At 41.1% G+C, this 22,127-nt stretch overlaps 1 protein-coding gene across 1 annotated transcript in view; it reads right to left on the bottom strand.

Annotated features, from left to right (window-relative positions):
• myo1d (myosin 1D) overlaps positions 1–22,127 on the bottom strand; it is a 143,976-nt gene that overhangs the window by 98,042 nt on the left and 23,807 nt on the right. Inside the window, exons 2-7 of the mRNA XM_047377517.1 lie at positions 10,108–10,316; positions 9,548–9,641; positions 7,032–7,197; positions 3,471–3,524; positions 2,739–2,834; positions 1,980–2,096 (exon numbers count right to left, since the gene is read on the bottom strand). Of these exons, the coding sequence (XP_047233473.1) occupies positions 1,980–2,096; positions 2,739–2,834; positions 3,471–3,524; positions 7,032–7,197; positions 9,548–9,641; positions 10,108–10,316 (736 nt within the window). The remainder of the gene's footprint in view (positions 1–1,979; positions 2,097–2,738; positions 2,835–3,470; positions 3,525–7,031; positions 7,198–9,547; positions 9,642–10,107; positions 10,317–22,127) is intronic.

A 22,127-nucleotide genomic window follows, 5' to 3' on the forward strand; every position in this document is an offset into this window, starting at 1 on the left:
AAAGTGGGGCGTGCAATATTACTCGGCCCATTTACTTTCAGTGCAGCAAACTCACTCCAGAAGTTCAGTGAGGATCTCTGAATGATCCAATGTTGTCCCAAATGACTGATGATGATAAATAGAATCCACCTGTGTGTAATCAAGTCTCCGTATAAATGCACCTGCTCTGTGACAGTCTCAGGGTTCTGTTCAAAGCGCAGAGAACATCATGAAGACCAAGGAACACACCAGGCAGGTCCGAGATACTGTTGTGGAGAAGTTTAAAGCTGGATTTGGATACAAAAAGATTTTCCAAGCTTTAAACATCCCAAGGAGCACTGTGCAAGCAATCATATTGAAATGGAAGGAGTATCAGACCACTGCAAATCTACCAAGATCCGGCCGTCCCTCTAAACTTTCATCTTGAACAAGGAGAAGACTGATCAGAGATGCAGCCAAGAGGCCCATGATCACTCTGGATGAACTGCAGAGATCTACAGCTGAGGTGGGAGAGTCTGTCCATAGGACAACAATCAGTCGTACACTGCACAAATCTGGCCTTTATGGAAGAGTGGCAAGAAGAAAGCCATTTCTCAAAGATATCCATAAAAAGTCTCGTCTAAAGTTTGCCACAAGCCACCTGAGAGACACACCAAACATGTGGAAGAAGGTGCTCTGGTCAGATGAAACCAAAATCAAACTGTTTGGCCACAATGCAAAATGATGTTTGGTGTAAAAGCAACACAACTCATCACCCTGAACACACCATCCCCACTGTCAAACATGGTGGTGGCAGCATCATGGTTTGGGCCTGCTTTTCGTCAGCAGGGACAGTGAAGATGGTCAAAATTGATGGGAAGTGAATGGGGCCAAATACAGGACCATTCTAGAAGAAAACCTGTTGGAGTCTGCAAGAGACCTGAGACTGGGACGGAGATTTATCTTCCAATGATCCAAAACATAAAGCCAAATCTACAATGGAATGGTTCACAAATAAACGTATCCAGGTGTTGGAATGGCCAAGTCAAAGTCCAGACCTGAATCCAATCGAGAATCTGTGGAAAGAGCTGAAGACTGCTGTTCACGAACGCTCTCCATCCAATCTCACTGAGCTCCAGCTGTTTTGCAAGGAAGAATGGGAAAGAATTTCAGTCTCTCGATGTGCAAAACTGATAGACATACCCCAAGCGACTTGCAGCTGTAATTGCAGCAAAGGGTGGCGCTACAAAGTATTAACACAAGGGGGCCGAATAATATTGCACGCCCCACTTTTCAGTTTTTTATTTGTTAAAAAAGTTTGACACATCCAATAAATTTTATTCCACTTCACAATTGTGTCCCACTTGTTGTTGATTCTTCACAAAAATTAGAATTTTATATCTTTATGTTTGAAGCCGGAAATGTGGCAAAAGGTTGAAAAATTCAAGGGAGCCGATTACTTTCGCAAGGCACTGTATGTGTCCATGTTTTTAATTCCTGAAAACTGTTCCATTTTTATGCATCAATGTCTTCATTTATAGGTACTGTACTAATCAAGTGTTTCTATTTTTAAAATTGTGTTATATGAGCCTTACTTTTACATGGAATAAAATAACATTTTCAAGAAGGTTAGGAAAAAAAGAATAATACTAAAATACAAGGTTATTTTGGTACTTTTTCCCATAATTTGGGTGGTAAGATAAGCAAGATAATGAGTCCTTTATTCTTATAATGCCAAGGTCTGACATTTATAAAAAGGAAAGCATAACACTCAACGTTTATGAGGAATAATGTCTCTAGAAATGGCAAACAAAATAAAATTTGACTTTTCCAGTACGTTACATTTTTTTTTACTGTTAATTTAGATATAAATAGGTTCCTTTTTTTCACAGAATATACAGAGATAAAGCTTTATATTTACTGTTTAAAATAGCCATCGTATTCATCTTATTCCAGATAGCAAAGGCAAAAATCTTCCCGACTAAGACAAAGAGTCAGGACTGAGGTTCTCTGTGTATTACCAGATGTAGGATGGTTGCCAGGATCTTGTAAACAGTCTGAATCTCATCGCCTGTGAACCCAATTACTTTCATGGCATCAGCCACTGCTTTGAAATCAGCACTATCATTGATGCCAGACTGCAAAGACAAAAAAACATCCTTTAGACACACTGACTACATTATTTAAAGCACAAAGAAGAAAAAAAAAGTGTCCTTTATTCATATTTATTATTTCTAGAAACTTGGACAGTGAAGCAAATATCAGCAAAATTTTCCAACAGACGTTTGTGGTTTGCTCTATTAGTTTTTGCAGGTTGCATTTCTAGTTCAGCTTGTGTTAAACTGTGACGTCTGGCTAATAACACACAAGTCACTTAGGCACAGAGTGGAAAACAACACCTCAGCTGTTTGGTTGTGCTGTGCCGAATGGCGGCGGCTAATTGGTTTCTGTCAAGTGTTTTTGTTCCCATGTGGTTATTACAAGTCATTAAACTCATTCAATAACAGAGACACACAGCAGAGTTCTGAAAGAACTCCTCAAAAGGATCAGGCTCTTTGTGCAACAACTCTGACTTAACAATCACAAAATCTCTGGTCCTTAAACCTAAATATGGAGTTTCTGTACCCATATGTGTAAAAAAAAAAAAAAAAAAAACTTATTGTTACTCTGATACTTACCCTTTTTCTGCAAGCTACACCAACTATAATGAAGGGTACATATGGATCCGCATACGGTAACCTGTAGACTGTGCATGTGTGAATGAACTGAATGTAAATTACCTTAATCTGGCCTCCAACTTTGATGTGGTTGTAGGCCATTGGGTCTTTCTGAATGTGAAGAGAGCGTAAGAGGGAATCTGGAGCTCCTTTCAGCAGCTAGAGAGACAAAATAAAGCACATTTTTGTTACAAACCTTCAAATGGCACATTTGTTGGATTATCACTGCATAAACTGGAACGTTGTTAATATTAGGAATTAAGTACATGATGCAGAATAACTTCATTAATAATGGATCTGTGAAAATATCTTAACTATTCTCATAAGAACCAGAAGAAACTGTGACTTCTTTTTTTAACTTGATATACTCCTACAAACAGGAACAAGAGGGCTCTTAGTGACTCATGATGCAGATTTTAGTACTTGTCATAGTGAACGAGGCCCTGTGAAGTTATCTTTACATGTAATGGTAATACCACAAATTTCCTTTCACAACACAGACTTTCCTGCCTTTTATGGTCTTATTTTATCTGAGTATACGATCCTCTGGCGCTGTTCTTTTTGATGAACTGAAGCTCATACTTATTATAGCGGTGTAAAACCACTGGCCAGACTGGTCTTTTGTCCAGTTTAACATATGTATAGATGTGCGTGACAAAGCAGGGCTAAGAATAAAAAAAATTATTAACCTCTCCATGATAGAATCAAGCATTTAAACCTCTACAAGGAAGCTAGTGCAACAGAACACAAGAACACAGTTCATGCAAATACAAACAGGTGTGCATATATAATCACCTGGTAGAATGAGTGGAAGCTCCTTTCCCCCTCCTGCTGAAAAATTACCCTGGACTGTTTGGGGAAATGGACAGAAAAAAAACTGTTCGGTAAAGTCACAATATTAAGTGAACTCAATTATGTTTTTTTTATGTTGATCAGTGATCAACATAAAACCAGTCTGAAATGTGTGGCAGATCTTTGCAAAGATATACAGACCCACCGATGAATTACAACCACAAACATCAATATATTTTATAAGCATTTTGTGTGATAGATCAACAAAATGTAGTGCATAGGTCTGAAGTGGAAGGAAATGCTACACTGTTCTTAGTTTTGACAAATCTAATTTTGAAAAGTGTCGCATACATTTTTTTAATTGCCTTAAATAAAATCAACTGTAACCAATGGCATTTATAGGTCACACACTGAGCATATACATACTATCCATGTTTAATTTAATTTTTGTATACTGTACGACAGTACCACAAATCATGTGGAAGAAGCTCCTTTTGTCAAATGTGACCAGATCTTAAATTGTTGGTTCGTTCGTTCGTTCGTCGTCTTCCGCTTATCCAGGACCGGGTCGCGGGGGCAGCAGACTCAGCAGAGACGCCCAGACGTCCCTCTCTCCAGACACCTCCTCCAGTTCCTCCAGGGGGAGCTCAAGGCGTTCCCAGGCCAGCCGAGAGACATAGTCCCTCCAGCATGTCCTGGGGCGTCCCCTGGGCCTCCTCCCGGTGGGATGTGCCTGGAACACCTCCCGAGGAAGGCGTCCAGGAGGCATCCAGTATAGATGCCCGAGCCACCTCATCAGGCTCCTCTCGATGTGGAAGAGCAGCGGCTCTACTCTGAGCCCCTCCCGGATGGCCGAGCTCCTCACCCTATCTCTAAGGGAGTGCCCGGCCACCCTACGGAGGAAGCTCATTTCAGCCGCTTGTATCCGGGATCTCGTTCTTTCGGTCATGACCCAAAGTTCATGGCCATAGGTGAGGGTAGGAACGTAGACCGACCAGTAAATTGAGAGCTTTGCTTTTCGGCTCAGCTCTCTCTTCACCACAATGGACCGGCACAGTGCCCCTATTACTGTGGCAGCCGCACCGATCTGTCTGTCGATCTCCCGCTCCATTCTTCCCTCACTCGTGAACAAGACCCCGAGATACTTAAACTCCTCCACTTGAGGCAGGAACTCCCCTCCAACCTGAAGAGGACAAGCCACCCTTTTCTGGTCGAGTACCATGGCCTCGGACTTGGAGGAACTGATCTTCATCCCAGCTGCTTCACACTCGGCTGCGAACCGCCCCAGCGCATGCTGTAGGTCTTGGCTAGAGGGGGCCAGCAGGACCACGTCATCCGCAAAAAGAAGAGACGAAATCCACTGGTCCCCAAACCAGACCCCCTCCGGCCCTTGGCTGCGTCTAGAAATCCTGTCCATAAAAGTTATGAACAGGACCGGTGACAAAGGACAGCCCTGCCAGAGTCCAACATGCACTGGGAACAGGTCCGACTTAGTGCCGGCAATGCGGACCAAACTCCTGCTCCGCTCGTACAGGGACCGGATGGCCCCTAATAAAGGGCCCCCGATTCCATACTCCTGGAGCACCCCCCACAGGGCATCACGAGGGACACAGTCGAATGCCTTCTCCAGGTCCACAAAACACATGTGAACCCGTTGGGCAAACTCCCATGAACCCTCGAGCACCCTGTAGAGGGTATAGAGCTGGTCCAGTGTTCCACGGCTGGGACGAAAACCACACTGCTCCTCCTGAAGCCGAGGTTCGACTATCGGTCGGACTCTCCTCTCCAATACCCTGGTGTAGGCCTTACCAGGAGGCTGAGGAGTGTGATCCCCCTGTAGTTGGAACACACCCTCCGGTCCCCCTTCTTATAAAGGGGGACCACCACCCCAGTCTGCCAGTCCAGAGGCACTGTCCCCGACCGCCACGCAATGTTGAAGAGGCGTGTCAACCATGACAGCCCCACAACATCCAGAGACTTGAGGTACTCAGGGCGGATCTCATCCACCCCCGAAGCCTTGCCACCGCGGAGCTTTTTAACCACCTCGGTGACTTCAGCCTGGGTGATGAAAGAATCCAACCCCGAGTCCCCAGCCTCTGTTTCCACCACGGAATGCGTGATGGCAGGATTGAGGAGATCCTCGAAGTACTCCTTCCACCGCCCGATAATGTCCTCAGTCGAGGTCAGCAGTCCCCTGCCCCCACTATAAACAGTGTTGGCAAAGCACTGCTTCCCCCTCCTGAGGCGCCGGACGGTTTGCCAGAATCGCTTCGAGGCCAATCGGTAGTCCTTCTCCATGGCCTCACCGAACTCTTCCCAGGCCCGAGTTTTTGCCTCTGCCACAGCCCGGGCCGCAGCACGCTTGGCCTCACGGTACCTGTCAGCCACCTCAGGAGTCCCACAAGCCAACCACAGCCGATAGGACTCCTTCTTCAGCTTAACAGCATCCCTTACTGCCGGTGTCCACCACCGGGTTCTGGGATTGCCGCCATGACAGGCACCGCAGACCTTACGGCCGCAGCTATGGGCAGCAGCATCGACAATAGATGCGGAGAACATGGTCCACTCGGACTCTATGTCTCCAACATCCCCCGGGATCTGGTCGAAGCTCTCCCGGAGGTGGGAGTTGAATACATCCCTGGCCGAGGGCTCCGCCAGGCATTCCCAGCAGACCCTCACTATGCGCTTGGGCCTGCCAAGTCTGTCTGGCTTTCTCCTCCTCCAGCGGATCCAACTCACCACCAGGTGATGATCAGTGGATAGCTCAGCCCCTCTCTTCACCCGAGTGTCCAAAACATGCGGCCGAAGGTCTGATGAAATTGTTGGTGTACAAGCAAAACACCTAATTTGCCGGAAGACCCTAAAGACATTATAACCACAGTGCAACATGGCAGGTAGATAAAAAAAAGTGCAATCCTGATAAAAACTGTTCAAGGGTTCATCACCCCTAAAACTTAAGTGAAGATTCACCATCTGTTGTGATTAGGAACCTGAACAAGCAACCAAAGCTAAACTGAATGGTTTATATCGACGCATATTAATGTGTTAGAATGGCTCACTCAAAGTTCAGACCTAAATCCAAACTAAAATCTGGGCAGGACTTGAAATTTGATCTTCACAAATGCTCTTCATCCAGTGTGACTGAGCTTGAGCTGTTTTTCAAAGAAGGAACAACATTTTTGCGTGCAAAGTTGAGAAATACCACTAAAGGACCTACAGCCGCGATTTAATAAAATCACAAAAATAAAATTACCTTCAATAAAATACACTAAAGGTTGGGTTTCTAACATCCCAAAGCAAGGAAAATTAGCAGGATTTAAATAATTTTGAAAGGTACTTGTTGAAAAGCATGTCTAAGAAATATTGTGTGCAGGTAGCGTATGTTCATTAGGACTGTTACTCAGTTTTCAGTACTTCAAAGGTTCACCCATATCACTTTTAGTTCCTAAAACGTCTGCACATAACTTTAAGCATTTGTATACAGGCTTGCATTTGTACACATTATTTGTACACATACAAACATGCTTATTCGGTTTTAATCATTTCGATATCCCATCACCTTACCTTCTCCAGCAGGTAGTTGCTGATGTGGCCCCCGATGGGATCTCCTTTGAAGTCAAAGTTAATGTCCATGTATTTGCCGAAGCGGCTGGAGTTGTCATTGCGGTTGGTTTTGGCGTTTCCAAAGGCCTCCAGGACACAGTTGGATTTCAGCAGCATGTTTTTTACTCTGTGAGACGGGAATGTTACAAAGGAAACGTTTCACAAAGTAAAAACAAAGAAATGCAATGTTTCAAACTTTCAATACTGAGAATGAAGATTTAATCAAACTCTATAAACAGTACACAAACCCACATGCTGCGCAACCACATTCATCAGTAACATCTTTGTATCACCTCTGTATAGCGTTCAAAAACACATCAATTTTGATCTAATATCTACAAACTGTTTATCTGTGTTTATGCATCTAAAAGGTATAATGTTTACATTATAAAGAGTGTAAAGTACAAATAATAGAAATAATTGTAAGGGGCATGGGTAATAAGTAAATGGATGTAAAAAGTTCATCTATCAAAGTAGCACACTGAGATATTTAGAAAATAAATTCAACCTATAAGTTCTCTAAACTTAGAGGTAAAAAAAAAAACTATTACATTCTGGAATATATATGCAGTATTTTGTAGATGAAATAATTTGTTCCACATTTATTGGTTACCGAGCTATTAATATTTAATGGAACAACCTGTGCCTGGAAGTTCAGCACAGTTTTCTATAAAAAGTTTAATATAGCATTATATGTATCTATAACCGCGATCCTTGGACCTTCCTCTTTACATAATATTTCTAGATCATCCAGAGTCTATGATGCTCTCTTTTTATCAGCTCACCACATATATTTTCTAAAATAATAAAGGTCTAAGAACTGAGATGACCATGAAAGGACGTTGATTTTGAATCTGGTGAACCATCTCTGTCTTGATTTGGCCATGTGTTTCAGATCGCTACCAAGATGAGAAATCTTGTCAGTTTTCTGGAACAGACCACCAGAGTTTGTTTAGCATTTCATGCACTCAACAATTTTCCCAGGTCCCACAGCATCACAGGTCCTCCACGATACTTGACAGCAGGTTAATCATTAATTGAAGTCAAACCACTGCCAAAAGATAAAAAAGGTGGTGTGTGATCAAAAGTGTTCCAAGGAACCACCAACAGGGTCGGGGTAACCAAAGCTTAGTAAAGCATGTAGACTGACCTGGGTGGTTTAATCTAAAAGAAGAGTTACTGTAGCTCAAACCGCTCTAAAGGTTCAGGCTAGTTCTAATCAAAAGGTGTTGGAACACACAGTGCATCCCAATTTGTTTATGTAGACCCATCAGGTAGTATTGAGCAGTATTGAAACTGGATCATGTAGCAATGGAAGAAAATGGAAGGAGACCTCGTCTGATGAGTCACCTTTTACTTTACATCAAGTGGATGGCCGGGTGCTTGTCTGGTGAACACATGGCACCAGGATGCATTAAGGAAAGAAGGCAGTCAGGAGGAGGGAGAGTAATGATTTGGGCAACGTTCTGCTCAGAAACCTTGCGTCCCACCATCTATGTGAACACTTACTTCCTACCTAAGCACTGTGGTAGAGCATGTGCACCCTTTTCTAGAAACAGTATTCCCTGATGGCTGTGGCATCTTAACAGGATAAGGCACTCTGCTATAAAGCAATAATCCTTTAGGAATGTTTTAAGGAGCACAACAATGAGTTTCTGGTCTTGACTTGGCCTTCAACCTTCCCTGATCTCAGTCTAATTGCACATCTGTAAGATGTCCTGAATAAAAGTCAGATCCATGGAGGCCCTACCTTACAACCTACAGCACCCAAAGGATATAATAAAATCATAGGGACAGATACTACAGCAGACCTTTAGGGGTTTAGTGGAGTCCATGCTTAATGGGTCAAGGGTATTTTGGCTGCAAAATGGGACTAACAAACTACAACACCAAGTTATGCCTGATCAGTGTATCTTATCAGCACTGGATTCTCAAATATTTAATCTGTGAAGTTTACCTTTCAGCCGTATCCGCGATGAACTCTCATCTATATCCGACCTGCACTTTATTTACTTTACATAAAGCTCTTCTTATGGTCCCTTGTTTATATCTATCCAGGCGAAGTACACCCTAAAGCATATATGAATGTTCTGTACTATTGGTGCAATAACATATTTCTGTACTATAAAGACACACACACCTGCTGCTCAGTTACCTCACACAATGACCACACCTTCTCTGCTGTAACTTTATCTCACCATGATGTGAGATTACAGGCATGATAATGACTCAGTGAAAACAATGAAAGTAATCTGTTGCCTGAAACCAAATTAATTACTACAGAACATGCCTGACTAGCTTCGGCAACTAAAATCCAAGCACCAGAAGTATAAATGCTCTAATCTAAACAACAAGAGAACAGTAGAAATATGTGAGTACATTTGCTGTTGTCTTATTAGAGCAATCCAACAGAACATAATCCATATCTCCTCCAGCTCTGACAATATTTGCTCTTTTGCTACCAAACCTCAGCTCACCTTTCAACTTCCGCCCTCTGATTAGGGTTGGTAATAGCAGCTATATATTGCATTATGTACTTGCTGGCCTCGGTTTTTCCTGCACCACTTTCCCCTGCAATAAAAAGAAAGAAATAAAAAGATAACCATAAAGTATTTTGGCACTGATAACACTGATGAGGTTTGCACGTCTTGCAAATTTGGCAGTCAGACCTTGAGTGGTTAGATGCTTTAAACAATTAAAACAGTTTCACAGTATAAATCAGGACTTTTATTGCTTTTAGTTTTTTTGCTAAGAGAATTAATGTGACAAACTAAGACCCAGTTGGCATTTTCTTTCCTTCATTCAGAACACAAGTTAATGCATGAAATGATGTCAGGATTTAGAGGGTCTCAATCCTTTCTGTGACCACAGAGTGGTGCTTTATCCATATTATCCTTGCTAATTGGCCAAACAGAATATTTATTTTAGAAACAGTCAAAAGTTTCTCTTTATTTTTTGACAATTAATACAAAGAAAACCCATCCATTTGAACATGAAATGTAAAGAAAGAAAAGCTTTTTTGTGCTTCTTGTGTCACCTGAGATGACAATACAAGTATCTTTGTTCCTCCTCTTCATGGCTTTGTAGGCAGCATCAGCGATGGCGAAGAGGTGTGGCGGCCTCTCGTACAGTTCACGGCCTTTGTACTGCTCTATGGTGTCCCGGCCGTAAATGTTCATGGCACGGTACGGGTTGACTGACACCACCACCTCTCCAATGTAGGTGTAGATCCTCCCCTTCTCAAACCTGAAGAAAAAAACATTTATATTACGCTTATATTATAATTAGATATTCATGACTATGTTTAAACATAAGACTCTAAACAACAAAAGAAACATTTGTAGGAATTTTATGTTTTCTACGATAAAAATACTTAAAAATCAGAAAACTTCTTGTGACAAAGGTATACCGTTGGCAGTGTAACCTGAAAATGTGGTTGTAGTTGTGTTTAAAATAAATATTATAATATAAAATATTTAACCTTTAGTAAAAGAGTTTGATTTAACTACAAAACTACAGAGGCCTGTATTGTTTCTAATCCATTTTTCATCATTTATATGCAAGCATAAGAGTATAAAAACAAAATAATATTTTCTTCTTTCTTGGTAGAAAACGGTGTACAAGTAACAGGGATAACCACAGCATTAAGAAGATTGCAAAGCAAAGCTTATTAACGGATTGTAGCTGGAAATCACAGACTATAGCTGGAGTCAGAGCTTCAGGAGCCACCACACACTGATGTATCCAGGACATGGGCTGCAACTGTCACATTTCCTTGTGTTAAACCACTCCTGAACCATAGACAATGTCAGGAGTATCTTACCTTGGCAAATGAGAAAAAGGACTGGACTGTTGTTTAGTGGTCCAAAGTCCAATTTTCAGTAAGCAAATTTTGCATTTCATTTGGGAATCAACACCCCAGAGTTTGAAGGAACATGGGAAAAGGCACAAGATCAAAGATGCTTGAGGTCCACTGTGAAGTTTACATATATATTATTTGGGGAGCCATGTCATCTGCTGGTAACTTTTAGAAAACTATTTCAGAGCCCTCTGTGCTTCCCTAAATACAAATATTTTCTTAATAACCATGGGTACCACTGTGCTGGATTGGCCAGCAAATTCATCTGACTTAAACCCCCCAGAGAAACTATGGAGTGTTGTCTTGAGGAAGGCCAGAGACTCTAGAACAAACAGTACAGCAGAGCTGAAAGTCCCCATGGTAAGATACAGTGATGGAGTAATTCACGCAGCCCCAACCAAGTACTGAGTGCATACATTGAAATACTTTTCAGTAAGCCGACACTTTTGTAAGTAGAAACCTTTTTAATGGTCATATGTGATAGTCAAATTTTCTGAGAAACAAAAATTTGGGTTTTCTTTAGTTTTAAGAAAGACTAATCAAAATTACCAACAACAAAAAGCTTGAAACATATATGTCATTTTACTTTTGTAAATCAGTTGGTGAAATAAATCCACTTCTCAATAATAAAAACAAGAATTTTGCATCATGGTCTTGAGTCACACATCCATGTCCTGTTTGATGAATAAATAAAGTAAAATGCAGTCTCAAAGTAAGTTCAGAGTTAAGGGGAAGCAAAATGTTAATACCAAATGTAAACGGTTATTTAATTTATTGATGATGAGTTACTGACGCATTAAGCAGAGTGAAACAGTGATGCAATTTTCCCACTTCGGTCTTAAGGAGAATCACATGAAGTGCATCTGATTTATTCCGTCTTTTGTTGTATTTAGACATATCTTGTAGATGTAACAGTAGATATTTACATCCTTTCCTGTCTTACTTTCTACCTCTATCTCTGTGCGCTCTTCACTCCCGGAGTCACACAACCATCCAATTCCTACATTTCTCCTCTCTACATGTGGCTGCCAGGCTGACTTCCTTCCTGTCTAAACACTGTTAGTATCCTTATTTCTCTCCACAAAAGAATTGTTTTTCTTCACAGCTGCCAAACCACTGCTGATACCTTACAAGCAAGGCCAAAAGCTTATTCCAAAACGTTCTTAATTCAGTGTAAACCTTTCACAATTCAAGAATTTCCAGACAAATTAAAGTGAGAATGATTGTTGGAAGATTTGTATAAAAAGATATGTATTTTTTTTCCAAAAAAAAATGCTGACTCAAACACTAAGGGAAAAGATGTAGCTCCTCGTGGTCTAATGTTGCAGTAATGAGCACATTTGATATTGCTTAGGTTCTCATACATCAAGCTAACTGCACACATCATTGTGGATGAGGCTGTTTTTACTCCTCTTGGTTTCACACTTTGCTTGAATCTATTTAAAAAAAAACATAAATAACACAAAAACAAGAAGTAACAAACAGGAAACTGACAACTTACAGTAAATCAGTATTTTTAGCTTAGAACAGGTCGTCCATGTTTTTGTATTTGTGCAGGGTATGTCATGCACAACCTGGCAAAGCAGCATTTTAAACAGGAGGCCCATGTCGAGGACAAAGGGTTTCAGTGAAAAGTGATGTTTTTCCAGAACCACAAAGAATAGATATCTTTAAAACCTTCGAATAGAAGTTATTGAAGTTCAAAGTTCAGTTCACACAGATTAAATCCTAATAATTGATGTTCATGGTTAATCACTTAAAATACAGGGATGGGAATTAAACTTTTCTTCCACCAGCCACTGTAACTTTGTGTTAGCCACATAAAAATTCTAAACATCTCAATTTGTTTCAAAGTCACCTTTGAGTAATGTTTATAATGATTAGAAAAAGATTTTGTGAAAAATCTTATGCTTATTTATCTTAATTATATAAAAACGTTGATATAAAAGAAATTGCACAACATACATATGTGTTCTTTACACAAACTGATGCTGGTAAGAAAATGGTGCTGTTGGCATCATTGATTATAAAAATATTGAAATACCACAAATACTTTAATTTAATTGTACACTGTATTCTGAAGATTTTATATTACATTAACATACAGGTCCTTCTCAAAAAATTAGCATATTGTGATAAAGTTCATTATTTTCCATAATGTAATGATGAAATTTTAACATTCATATATTTTAGATTCATTGCACACTAACTGAAGTATTTCAGGTCTTTTATTGTCTTAATACGGATGATTTTGGCATACAGCTCATGAAAACCCAAAATTCCTATCTCACAAAATTAGCATATTTCATCCGACCAATAAAAGAAAAGTGTTTTTAATACAAAAAATGTCAACCTTCAAATAATCATGTACAGTTATGCACTCAATACTTGGTCGGGAATCCTTTTGCAGAAATGACTGCTTCAATGCGGCGTGGCATGGAGGCAATCAGCCTGTGGCACTGCTGAGGTCTTATGGAGGCCCAGGATGCTTCGATAGCGGCCTTTAGCTCATCCAGAGTGTTGGGTCTTGAGTCTCTCAACGTTCTCTTCACAATATCCCACAGATTCTCTATGGGGTTCAGGTCAGGAGAGTTGGCAGGCCAATTGAGCACAGTGATACCATGGTCAGTAAACCATTTACCAGTGGTTTTGACACTGTGAGCAGGTGCCAGGTCGTGCTGAAAAATGAAACCTTCATCTCCATAAAGCTTTTCAGCAGATGGAAGCATGAAGTGCTCCAAAATCTCCTGATAGCTAGCTGCATTGACCCTGCCCTTGATAAAACACAGTGGACCAACACCAGCAGCTGACACGGCACCCCAGACCATCACTGACTGTGGGTACTTGACACTGGACTTGTGGCATTTTGGCATTTCCTTCTCCCCAGTCTTCCTCCAGACTCTGGCACCTTGATTTCCGAATGACATGCAGAATTTGCTTTCATCCGAAAAAAGTACTTTGGACCACTGAGCAACAGTCCAGTGCTGCTTCTCTGTAGCCCAGGTCAGGCGCTTCTGCCGCTGTTTCTGGTTCAAAAGTGGCTTGACCTGGGGAATGCGTCACCTGTAGCCCATTTCCTGTACACGCCTGTGCACGGTGGCTCTGGATGTTTCTACTCCAGACTCAGTCCACTGCTTCCGCAGGTCCCCCAAGGTCTGGAATCGGCCCTTCTCCACAATCTTCCTCAGGATCCGGTCACCTCTTCTCGTTGTGCAGCGTTTTCTGCTACACTTTTTCCTTCCCACAGACTTCCCACTGAGGTGCCTTGATACAGCACTCTGGGAACAGCCTATTCGTTCAGAAATTTCTGTCTGTGTCTTACCCTCTTGCTTGAGGGTGTCAATAGTGGCCTTCTGGACAGCAGTCAGGTCGGCAGTCTTACCCATGATTGGGGTTTTGAGTGATGAACCAGGCTGGGAGTTTTAAAGGACTCAGGAATCTTTTGCAGGTGCTTAGAGTTAACTCGTTGATTCAGATGATTAGGTTCATAGCTCGTTTAGAGACCCTTTTAATGATATGCTAATTTTGTGAGATAGGAATTTTGGGTTTTCATGAGCTGTATGCCAAAATCATCTGTATTAAGACAATAAAAGACCTGAAATATTTCAGTTAGTGTGCAATGAATCTAAAATATATGAATGTTAAATTTTCATCATGACATTATGGAAAATAATGAACTTTATCACAATATGCTAATTTTTTGAGAAGGACCTGTACATGTTATATTATTTTCGCAATGGTGAGAACATTTGTTGCTCAACTCAAAGCACTTAGAAAAGGATTTGCAATTTTCTTTGTGATATTCTGTAAGGACAAAAAGATGGATGGATGGAGGGATGTTGGACATATGGATGGATAATGGGCAAAAGGAGAGTTGGATAACTAGGTAATGGACAAAAGGATGCAGAAACGGATGGATGGACGGACGGACGGATGGATAAAAGACAAAAGCACAAGGAATAAACAACAAATGGATGGATGCAGGGATGGATGGATAAAACAAATGGACAAATGGATTAATACAGAACAAATTAATGGATAGATAGGGGACAATGCCATAGATGGATATGTTAAAGGATGAAGGACAGATGGACGGACGGATGGAAAATAGATGAATGGATGCATGGATAGGTGGACATAGAGATACTTTTCCAGACATAAAAACGTGCCTTTAGTGAAATTCCAGACTTTTCCAGGCTGCTCACGAACTCTAGAAATGTCTCTGTATATAGAAGTAGCGTAATATCCAAAAGCTTCTCATTTAATCCTGCAGACGTAACACACTGGGATCAAGCTTTTGGTTACAAAACTGCCTTTTAAATCAAACAGGGCATGATCATCTGAACATAATGTTCAGAGCAATCATCATGGCTTATTACTATCCAGTTATGCTGTAATGGTCTATGATCCTGTAAACTACAGCAGGTTTGAAATTTACTTTTACACAAATAAACTGCATGACACAGACAAATCTATCCAATATTTAAGTGTAGTTTGTATTGAATACATTCAGGGAAATGTGTTCTGTATGAGACATATGATCAAAGAATGCATTGTACATTGTGTATTCTCCATCTCAAAACTAATCTGAATTACAATGACAAAGCAACATGCAAACTCTTCCTCTCTGTTGCAGCAGAAAAAGATCCATTGTGCCATTCCTCTCCGCAACCTTGAAGGCTGCTGTGTGCCAGCTCCATTGTTTATGTGTCAAGGAGGTCTTTGTCTGACAGGGGTCCTCCATCTCCTTCTCTCCATCTCCTCCTCTGTGAGCCAACACAATGAGCAGCCCACTTCATGCTCATGTGCAACAGCTTCTGCTTGGACTGTTAGACAATGCAAGAGAGGGGGGACCTATCATAGATCGCAATGAGTAGAAAGGTGGTGACAGAGCCTGCCATCAGTAATAAAAAGATGTTTCAGCAGAATATGGAAGAAGAAATTATTAATTCATTTAAAATAATTAGTGTTTTTTTTCCTAATTAAAACACAGAGTATAACTATCAGGGACAGATTATGTAGAAGAATTGGACCTATTGATCAACTAGTAACGATTTTTTTAAGGGAGAAAGTGAACACATCATAGTTAAAGTCCATTCTCACAAGCAGAACTATGTCTTAGGTGTTAAAAATTGGTATTCGGAAATATAATGAATTTATTAAAGTAACCACATAGAATTATAACTTTCCCCATGTATAAGAAGGTACATACAGGGGTTGGACAATGAAACTGAAACACCTGTCATCTTAGTGTGGGAGATTTCATGGCTAAATTGGACCAGCCTGGTAGCCAGTCTTCATCGATTGCACATTGCACCAGTAAGAGCAGAGAGTGAAGGTTCAATTAGAAGGGTAAGAGCACAGTTTTGCTCAAAATATTGAAATGCACACAACATTATGGGTGACATACCAGAGTTCAAAACAGGACAAATTGTTGGTGCGTATCTTGCTGGCGCATCTGTGACCAAGACATCAAGTCTTTGTGATGTATCAAGAGCCACGGTATCCAGGGTAATGTCAGCATACCACCAAGAAGGACCAACCACATCCAACAGGATTAACTGTGGACGCAAGAGGAAGCTGTCTGAAAGGGATGTTCGGGTGCTAACCCGGATTGTATCCAAAAAACATAAAACCACGGCTGCCCAAATCACGGCAGAATTAAATGTGCACCTCAACTCTCCTGTTTCCACCAGAACTGTCCGTCTGGAGCTCCACAGGGTCAATATATACGGCCGGGGTGCTATAGCCAAACCTTTGGTCACTCATGCCAATGCCAAACGTCGGTTTCAATGGTGCAAGGAGCGCAAATCTTGGTCTGTGGACAATGTGAAACATGTATTGTTCTCTGATGAGTCCACCTTTACTGTTTTCCCCACATCCGGGAGAGTTACGGTGTGGAGAAGCCCCAAAGAAGCGTACCACCCAGACTGTTGCATGCCCAGAGTGAAGCATGGGGGTGGATCAGTGATGGTTAGGGAGGCTATATCATGGCATTCCCTTGGCCCAATACTTGTGCTAGATGGCACTACCAAGGACTACCGTTCTAATTTCCCCTTGGGGATCAATAAAGTATCTTTGAATTGAATTGAATTCCTGAGGACCATGTGCATCCAATGGTTCAAACATTGTATCCTGAAGACGGTGCCGTGTATCAGGATGACAATGCACCAATACACACAGTAAGACTGGTGAAAGATTGGTTTGATGAACATGAAAGTGAAGTTGAACATCTCCCATGGCCTGCACAGTCACCAGATCTAAATATTATTGAGCCACTTTGGGGTGTTTTGGAGGAGCGAGTCAGGAAACGTTTTCCTCCATCAGTATCACGTAGTGACCTGGCCACTATCCTGCAAGAAGAATGGCTTAAAATCCTTCTGACCACTGTGCAGGACTTGTATATGTCATTCCCAAGACGAATTGACGCTGTATTGGCCGCAAAAGGAGGCCCTACACCATACTAATAAAATATTGTGGTCTAAAACCAGGTGTTTCAGTTTCATTGTCCAACCCCTGTACATCTCTATTTTACTACCAGTTTTCTTTGTGTCATCAACATCCTAAAGTATACTTACCAAATCAAATGAATGCTGAAATTTGTTTTGCTAAGGGCTTGCAGACAACGTGAGCTGTTATCAGGTGCAAAGAAATATTCAAGCCAGCCATGATCTGGTTTATTATTAAGATTTGTCTTATTCTCTTTAACTTGGATTTTATTTGACAGACCACGATCAATGTGCTTTAGATGACCAGTTACAGACAGAAAACGTTATTTAACCAGGGGCTGCTATGGAGAAAACAAAATTAAATTAAACAGAAATGGAGTGAGAAACTGTCTGTTCACCACAACTCCTGGATTTGACCAGCTAGTCAGAAAGTCAAAACTCAGATTGTGTTTCCGGTTAGCGAATGCCCCATACTAAGCGCAACCAGGTTGTGCTACCAACACTGCTGTGTATTGACACAGTTACTTTACAAGGACAAGTCAAAGTTGGCTATTTTTAGCATCAGTTACAGCAAGGACAGAAAGGTAATTAAGACATGTCTGTGGTTCATTCAGGCTGGAGCTAAGCAAGTAAGAGCAAGACAAGTGAGTTCTACAAATAAAAATGTCAGCCTTTAAGAAATCAAATATTTTTTAATTTGCAGAGTTACAGTAGGCATTATGTGGGAAAAACATATAGACTATGGTTTATGTAGTGCTAGCTGCACTAACCACTATGAACTATCATATACAAATACTACAGGACAAGGGACATATGAGGATTTCAAGAGTTTTGCACCTGAGTTTCTGTAAAGTATAAAATGCCCTTGCCTAAAAGAACCATTTTCTTGCTCACTAAGAAAATATTTATCTGTTCTTGCAGAGTATGTATTAGCCTTCAATCTTTTTAACATCAGCCTGTCATAACATATGACCGTGTCACACTATTTCAAATCTTCCTTTTGTTTCTTATATTTAAAAGACAAGCAGCCTAAAGTAAATAACATTACAGCTTCGTCTTTCTGCACATTCCTTAACGATTTATCTTATCTTACTTAATTAGCTTATTATTTTCCCATGTGGGCACTGATAAACTTTGCAAAGACTACTGAACTTTCAGCCGGCGAGGTGATGGGTGATTATTATGTAAAAACAAAAAACAAAAAACCAAAGAACATAATTGTCACATAAAGTATTAGCTCTGCCCTGAAGCAGTTATTCATTGTCAGTTTTACCCCTTTTCCACACACATTAAATGCAGATAATATGTATCATAAATGATACACATAATTTAGATATTAAATGATACACATGATTTAGATATGTGGCAGGACTTTGTTTTTACAACGTGCTCAATCTTTATGTTCGGAACGACATAAAACATGTTTTAACATGCTCGGAAAAATAAGGAACTGAAGCTATAACAGCAATCCAATAGTGAAAAAAAGCTTTACATTTCAGTTTCTTTAAAATAGAAAAATGATAATGTAGTCTGAGAGGTGTCCCTTTAAGTTTGCAACTATAGGTCCTTCTCAAAATATTAGCATATTGTGATAAAGTTAATTATTTTCCATAATGTCATGATGAAAATTTAACATTCATATATTTTAGATTCATTGCAGACTAACTGAAATATTTCAGGTCTTTTATTGTCTTAATACAGATGATTTTGGCATACTGCTCATGAAAACCCAAAATTCCTATCTCACAAAATTAGCATATCATTAAAAGGGTCTCTAAACGAGCTATGAACCTAATCATCTGAATCAACGAGTTAACTCTAAACACCTGCAAAAGATTCCTGAGGCCTTTAAAACTCCCAGCCTGGTTCATCACTCAAAACCCCAATCATGGGTAAGACTGCCGACCTGACTGCTGTCCAGAAGGCCACTATTGACACCCTCAAGCAAGAGGGTAAGACACAGAAAGAAATTTCTGAACAAATAGGCTGTTCCCAGAGTGCTGTATCAAGGCACCTCAGTGGGAAGTCTGTGGGAAGGAAAAAGTGTGGCAGAAAACGCTGCACAATGAGAAGAGGTGACCGGACCCTGAGGAAGATTGTGGAGAAGGGCCGATTCCAGACCTTGGGGGACCTGCAGAAGCAGTGGACTGAGTCTGGAGTAGAAACATCCAGAGCCACCGTGCACAGGCGTGTGCAGGAAATGGGCTACAGGTGCCGCATTCCCCAGGTCAAGCCACTTTTGAACCAGAAACAGCGGCAGAAGCACCTGACCTGGGCTACAGAGAAGCAGCACTGGACTGTTGCTCAGTGGTCTAAAGTACTTTTTTCGGATGAAAGCAAATTCTGCATGTCATTCGGAAATCAAGGTGCCAGAGTCTGGAGGAAGACTGGGGAGAAGGAAATGCCAAAATGCCACAAGTCCAGTGTCAAGTACCCACAGTCAGTGATGGTCTGGGGTGCCGTGTCAGCTGCTGGTGTTGGTCCACTGTGTTTTATCAAGGGCAGGGTCAATGCAGCTAGCTATCAGGAGGTTGTGGAGCACTTCATGCTTCCATCTGCTGAAAAGCTTTATGGAGATGAAGATTTCATTTTTCAGCATGACCTGGCACCTGCTCACAGTGCCAAAACCACTGGTAAATGGTTTACTGACCATGGTATCACTGTGCTCAATTGGCCTGCCAACTCTCCTGACCTGAACCCCATAGAGAATCTGTGGGATATTGTGAAGAGAACGTTGAGAGACTCAAGACCCAACACTCTGGATGAGCTAAAGGCCGCTATCGAAGCATCCTGGGCCTCCATAAGACCTCAGCAGTGCCATAGGCTGATTGCCTCCATGCCACGCCGCATTGAAGCCGTCATTTCTGCAAAAGGATTCCCAACCAAGTATTGAGTGCATAACTGTACATTATTATTTGAAGGTTGACGTTTTTTGTATTAAAAACACTTTTCTTTTAGTGGTCAGATGAAATATGCTAATTTTGTGAGATAGGAATTTTGGGTTTTCATGAGCTGTATGCCACAATCATTTGTATTAAGACAATAAAAGACCTGAAATATTTCAGTTAGTGTGCAATGAATCTAAAATATATGAATGTTAAATTTTAATCATGACATTATGGAAAATAATGAACTTTATCACAATATGCTAATATTTTGAGAAGGACCTGTATTTGGAAGGATGCAGCTAAGTATTGATGAGCAGAATACGTAAAAAAAAAAGGAAAAACAATCACCGCTATCTACATAAATACACATTGTTTCCCATGTTCAATTGTTGCAAGACCGGTGCACAAGTTATACAGGTCCTTCTCAAAATATTAGCATATTGTGATAAAGTTCATTATTTTCCATAATGTCATGATGAAAATTTAACATTCATATATTTTAGATTCATTGCACACTAACTGAAATATTTCAGGTCTTTTATTGTCTTAATACAGATGATTTTGGCATACAGCTCATGAAAACCCAAAATTCCTATCTCACAAAATTAGCATATCATTAAAAGGGTCTCTAAACGAGCTATGAACCTAATCATCTGAATCAACGAGTTAACTCTAAACACCTGCAAAAGATTACTGAGGCCTTTAAAACTCCCAGCCTGGTTCATCACTCAAAACCCCAATCATGGGTAAGACTGCCGACCTGACTGCTGTCCAGAAGGCCACTATTGACACCCTCAAGCAAGAGGGTAAGACACAGAAAGAAATTTCTGAACGAATAGGCTGTTCCCAGAGTGCTGTATCAAGGCACCTCAGTGGGAAGTCTGTGGGAAGGAAAAGTGTAGCAGAAAACGCTGCACAACAATAAGAGGTGACCGGACCCTGAGGAAGATTGTGGAGAAGTGCCGATTCCAGACCTTGGGGGACTTGCGGAAGCAGTGGACTGAGTCTGGAGTAGAAACATCCAGAGCCACCGTGCACAGGCGTGTGCAGGAAATGGGCTACAGGTGCCGCATTCCCCAGACCTGGGCTACAGAGAAGCAGCACTGGACTGTTGCTCAGTGGTCCAAAGTATTTTTTTCGAATGAAAGCAAATTCTGCATGTTATTCGGAAATCAAGGTGCCAGAGTCTGGAGGAAGACTGGGGAGAAGGAAATGCCAAAATGCCAGAAGTCCAGTGTCAAGTACCCACAGTCAGTGATGGTCTGGGGTGCCGTGTCAGCTGCTGGTGTTGGTCCACTGTGTTTTATCAAGGGCAGGGTCAATGCAGCTAGCTATCAGGAGATTTTGGAGCAGTTCATGCTTCCATCTGCTGAAAAGCTTTATGGAGATGAAGATTTCATTTTTCAGCACGACCTGGCACCTGCTCACAGTGCCAAAACCACTGGTAAATGGTTTACTGACCATGGTATTACTGTGCTCAATTGGCCTGCCAACTCTCCTGACCTGAACCCCATAGAGAATCTGTGGGATATTGTGAAGAGAACGTTGAGAGACTCAAGACCCAACACTCTGGATGAGCTAAAGGCCGCTATCGAAGCATCCTGGGCCTCCATAAGACCTCAGCAGTGCCACAGGCTGATTGCCTCCATGCCACACCGCATTGAAGCAGTCATTTCTGCAAAAGGATTCCCGACCAAGTATTGAGTGCATAACTGTACATGATTATTTGAAGGTTGACGTTTTTTGTATTAAAAACACGTTTCTTTTATTGGTCGGATGAAATATGCTAATTTTGTGAGATAGGAATTTTGGGTTTTCATGAGCTGTATGCCACAATCATCCGTATTAAGACAATAAAAGA

Source organism: Girardinichthys multiradiatus, chromosome 10 (genome assembly GCF_021462225.1).
Source record: "Girardinichthys multiradiatus isolate DD_20200921_A chromosome 10, DD_fGirMul_XY1, whole genome shotgun sequence".
Classification (NCBI taxonomy): domain Eukaryota; kingdom Metazoa; phylum Chordata; class Actinopteri; order Cyprinodontiformes; family Goodeidae; genus Girardinichthys; species Girardinichthys multiradiatus.